General features: G+C 32.4%; 1 protein-coding gene across 1 annotated transcript; it reads left to right on the top strand.

Moving 5' to 3' along the window:
- The first annotated feature begins 3,754 nt into the window (after positions 1-3,754).
- LOC110102864 (ethylene-responsive transcription factor ERF039-like) lies at positions 3,755-4,661 on the top strand. Its single transcript, XM_020831356.2, has one exon. It carries the CDS (start codon positions 3,876-3,878, stop codon positions 4,449-4,451), a length of 576 nt encoding a protein of 191 aa, XP_020687015.1. The 5' UTR covers positions 3,755-3,875; the 3' UTR covers positions 4,452-4,661.
- The last annotated feature ends 704 nt before the right edge of the window (positions 4,662-5,365 follow it).

Below are 5,365 nucleotides of genomic sequence, written 5' to 3'. Positions count from 1 at the left end.
AATGTCTCTCATGTTATTCTCTTTTGCATACTATGATTGAGAAAACATGCAATCACATAACTGCCTGAATTTTTTAGCTATTTTAGAATTTAAATCGCTATCACCACTATCTAAATAATAATAATAATAATAATAATAATAATAATAATAATAATAATGCTAATTATAAATATCAGTTTTATGCCAACAAATCACGAAATAAAAAATAAAACTATGAAATGAAAGAAGAATTACTTTTGTTTGGCTTTATTTTTTAAAGTATTTTTTTTTAGTACAAAATCAATCTCAAATGATATGTACGTATTTATAAAATAAAGACCAAAGTTAACAAGCATAATACAACAATGATCAATTTTAAATTATACAACCAACATCTCTTCTTCTAATATTATTATATCAATATACTTTTAAATAATCTAACAAAAAAAAAAAATCAAAACTCTCACATATTTAAATAAATATAAATTAAAAGAGGCATTAATTAACCATGTGACAGTTGATGGGATCGTTTATATTAAACAATCAACAAAATTAATGGAATGAAAATGCTTCATTTACAATTCATTTTCATTCTCTTTAACACTTGAGTAAAATAAAATATTTATTTACAAATTAAATAAAGCAAAAAATGAAATAATTTACCCTGTAAAAGATTACTTGTGTCAATATAAGCCAATTTATCAGGAAATAAATTTTTCCCCCCTACAACATCCCGATTCTATGTACCCGAGCCCCCTCCCTTGAAAATGTATAGTTCGCTTGGAAAAACAAATAGCAGAGCGCTGCAGTGCTCAAGATCTGGCGTTGTCGTGTTGTTAGGCAAACTAGAGATAAAGCATTTAGCGTCGCGACGCTACAAATTGGTACTGCAATACTATGAGATATGCTGGACAATTTTTCTTAAGGTTGACATCCCTTGATAGTATGGATTGTGTCTCTTTATTTGTTCTTGTATAATAATGATGTATGAGAGAAATAAAGCAAGAATAGCGTGAACGAGTATCCCATATTTTCATAATGAATTTTTTTGTGTGGTGTGACTCCATTATTTTTTTTAAGATTTCGAATTTTCCCACATTAAATGCTGATGTTTGTTACTTTCTGCTCCATTTTTTTTATTCGTTGCATATTTTACTTCCACCCCCAACAATTAGTGACTTTAATTATAATTAAAAGAGGTTTTAATCATATTAAAACATTAATTCAGGCATTAGCATGAGAAGCAGACTTTTCACCAAGAAAGGTGGTGGAAAGCACATGGAAAACACGTTAAAACTCTTTTACTTCACCCAATTTGAACACATGGAAAACGCTAACACAGTATCATTCGATGCAGTTGCTTAGTTATTTCTCTTTACTTTTAGGCTGCAGCTAGTTTTTTCCTTTAATTATGAGAAATTATTCTGTGCGGATGTTGGACGCAGCTCTATGTTCGAATGCGAATCAGGTGCAGCCACGTCAACGGTACCGAGCCTTGGTACCGAGCGAAGGGGTGACATGACTCATTTTTGTTAGCCTCCGGACTGCGTTTGATATCCGCAAAGAATAATTTTTTTCTTATTCCTTGGACTGTTAATTTTATGAAAAATAAAATAAAATTTTTGTTAGAATTGGCTTAATTTTTTTTGTCACAATTATGTTATGTGTTTTATATAAGATGTTTATTTTGATGATTGTATATAAATATCTTATTATTTTATTATTTTTATATATTTCACAGTATCTATCATCATTATATTTTAATTATATAAAAACTTATCATTAATATATTTTGCCCTATTTAATTCTCCTTTTGTTTCACAATCCTTTATAAAATCCGAATGTTTATATGAGATAGATTGTTAACGTGATTTGTAAGTTTAAAGGGGTTTTTTATTGCTTTTAATAATATTTGTTCAATGACTTGGAAAATAGTCAAAACTTTTGTAAATATTGAGAGAGAATAAAATAGAAAGTAGTAAAAGAAGATTAGGATTTTTTTGAGACAATTTTCTTATTGCTTTTATAAAATAATTTTATAAAAATTTTATGTTTTAAAAAATTGTATTAATGTTTTTGAAGCAGTTTTTAGTATAATTTTTTTTAATTAGCAAAAAAGCAATGTTAAAAAACTTTCCCAAAAAAACTAAAAAAATAAAAAATTATAAGAATTTTATATAAATTCATAAAATTGATGATTACATGTTTTATAATAATTTGATTGGGGAGAAAAACACAATTTTTGTCTTCTAAAATATGCCTTGAGATTCGTGCAGGATACAAATTTTTGCGACGTATCAAGGTCAATTGGTTTATATGATTTATACCTCTAATGACTTCTTGATGCCTTTAATAATGTTTTGTCAAGGTGTCAAATATAGACAAAATCAAAAAATATACAGTGAAAAACTAGAAAATAGAAAAGATGATTATAACAGCACAGCACACAAGAATTGTATATAAATTCACTAAATTGATTGCAAGGTCAGGTTATTACATCACCTATATTGTATTAAGATTTTATTGTAGAGAAAAATATAAGTCTTGCATGTTTACATGAGATGCCCCCTTTTCATTAAAACATTGTCATCATCATTTTCATCATATTTTTATCATACTATGTGAGGTCTACTACATGAATCTTTTTTTTTTTCTATTATGTTCTATTAAGAGTCAAATTATCATTTGGATTTAATAAAAAAAATATCATTTTTAATATGTTCAAGCCAAGTCTTTTTAGGTATATCTCTGCCTTTCTTAACATAGGCTAAAATGTAATACATCTACTCTCCAAATCAGGTCATCAAAAGACCGATGTTTTATGTGTCCAAATCATCTAAGCTCACTCTAATCTTACAAAAGATGCCCCTTTTTCGTTATAGACCAGCTAAAAACACAGTGAAATTTTGAGAGCATCCTTGATAAAAAAGTTTAGACTCTTGATTTGGGTACTTTTTGGGCAAGGCTGGACCTTTTTTGATGTCATTGGATTCATTTTGTCGAGATGCTCAGATTAATTATAAGTTTGTTGAAATTAGAGTTTGGATCGTCCTGTGTTTAACTATGAAAGTTTCTAATTAAAAATTGCAGTGAAATTCGTGTGGATCAAGCCGGTTTTTTGTGATGTATCAAACATAATTATAAGTATTAAATACATCCGGTGAGCTCCTTGTTTTTATTCCAACCCTTGCAACTACTTTGCATTGATTTTTTTTTTGGCTTTTGTTGGGTTATGTGAGTGTTGGGGCTGGTTCAATGGTTTATTTGATTGTTGTGGACTATCGTATGGGTGGTTCTCAGTCGCCTTTTTCACTTGTCTTTATTTTTTTTGTATTTTTGCAGGTTTTCAGCAGTTGATGTCACTCTCTGTTAGTTGTGTTACTTATGCTGCTTTCTTATTCTAGTTTATTTCCTTTTTTCCTTATGATATTATCCCTTTAGTTTCACGTTTGTCTTTTGTATTTAATTGATTCATTAGCTCATAGGTTTTAATTAAAAAGTAGTATTTTAGAGAGCTTTTGATTCATTAAGGACGTGTACTATTTTTCATTTGTGAAGCACGTAAGCCCCTATGTAGGTGCTCTCCAAAAATAGAAATAAAAAATATTCAAATATTCATTTAATTTCTCATTAAAAAAGATTAAATATTTATTTTTTAACATTAAAAAAAAAGAAATTGGTCACTAATAAATACATGAAATTTAACTTTGCCCAGCTATTCCAGTCAACCCTTGGTTAAGAATAATCAATCTCTCCGCGCGCAATGGCATGTGATCCGGTTGAATTTTTTTATTCTTTTTCCTCTCAAACTTTTTAATTCTGATCTCTCCCCTCTTAAAAACCCCCTCTCCACAACCACTTTCACATTCCTCTAATCATCACCTCTCTCCTCCCTCATGGAGCAATCACTCCCCCATCAATGCCAATCGCTTCTCTCTCCCTCCTCCTCCTCCTCCTCCTCCTCCTCCTGCTCCTCCTCTTCCTCCTCCCCAAAGCCCGAAGAATCCATCAAGCCCAAAAAGCGAAGCAGAGAGGGCAAGCACCCGACATACCGCGGCGTGCGCATGCGCAATTGGGGCAAATGGGTTTCTGAAATCCGCGAGCCGAAGAAGAAATCGCGCATCTGGCTCGGCACTTTTCCCACCGCCGAGATGGCAGCGCGCGCGCACGATGTGGCTTCGTTGACCATCAAAGGGCAATCCGCCTATCTGAATTTCCCTCATCTCGCCGCCGAATTCCCTCGCCCCGCCACCACCTCCCCTAAAGACATCCAAGCCGCCGCCGCCAAGGCGGCTGCTTTCACCGACCACCAAGCAGCGCTACCAAAGCCCACGCCTCCTCCAATCACGCCGCCATCCACAACTGATGAAGACTCTGCATTTCTCGACCTTCCTGATCTCCTCGACTTGAGAGCAAGCTGGGTTTCGTTGTGGACTGATGAGCTGAATTCCAGATTCGTTTGGGAGTATTAAATCATCATTACTGCATAGATTATATATAAACGATTAAATGTACATTAATGTGGTTGTGATCTGTTCAAAGTTCTGTTTTTTTTTTCTTTTGCTGGGTTGGGAGATGGAGCTTCTAATTGAATGAGTTGATGATGTGCTTTTTATCGTAATCTTTTGTTTATTGAAAGTTAATCTTCCACCAATAAAAGAAGAAGGTTACTTTGGGATTTATAAAGGAGAAAGGACAAAAATTTGTTCCCTTGTTGGTAATAAAGAAGATTTTGATGATTGATTAATCCATATTCGCTGGAAACGTATGAGATTTTTGTGGTTAGTGCAAGATAATTAATTATATCGCAGGTTCTTTGTTAATTAACTATGGTTACAATAGTCCTTAATTTCTTGACTGCAAATGATCGAGAACTGATGGAGAGGGCTCCTCTGAATTTTCAGCGCATGGTTTATGGCGTGAAATTGCATAAGTAACTTCAGATAAAAATAATAATAATAAGAGAGAGAATTTTGAAGTGGCCGGAAGCTATTAGTTTTGTGTGGAATCTTATTGTGTCTATTAATGTGATCGTACTATTATCTCAGATCTAAATATCATCAGTAAAGTTTATCGTAGAGTTGCAGGAGGGGCACGATCCCCATGCATGGGGGTTGGGGGCCTTGGTTAAACATTAAAATTATTTTTTTTTGTGCAAGCACCGCAGCGTTTTATGATGGAGCACTGTAGCACTCCATATTTGATGTTTCCACATTAAGTTATGATGTTCATTTTTGCTATTTTATTTTCTTGTTTATTTAGTTGAGTACTTTTCTGTTTGATTTATAATGATAAAAATATTATAATTATGAAAAAAATATTATACAACAACTTCTTAGATTCTTAACTTTGATTACGGGCATTTTTTGATTGATTGAAAGAGAAA

Source organism: Dendrobium catenatum, unplaced genomic scaffold (genome assembly GCF_001605985.2).
Source record: "Dendrobium catenatum unplaced genomic scaffold, ASM160598v2 fragScaff_scaffold_249, whole genome shotgun sequence".
Lineage (NCBI taxonomy): Eukaryota > Viridiplantae > Streptophyta > Magnoliopsida > Asparagales > Orchidaceae > Dendrobium > Dendrobium catenatum.
This window is presented reverse-complemented; position numbering and strand designations above follow the sequence as displayed.

What these genes read in the sequence shown, in the direction of transcription:
- LOC110102864 (XM_020831356.2), top strand. Translation starts at nt 3,876, where the DNA reads ATGGAGCAATCACTCCCCCATCAATGCCAATCGCTTCTCTCTCCCTCC.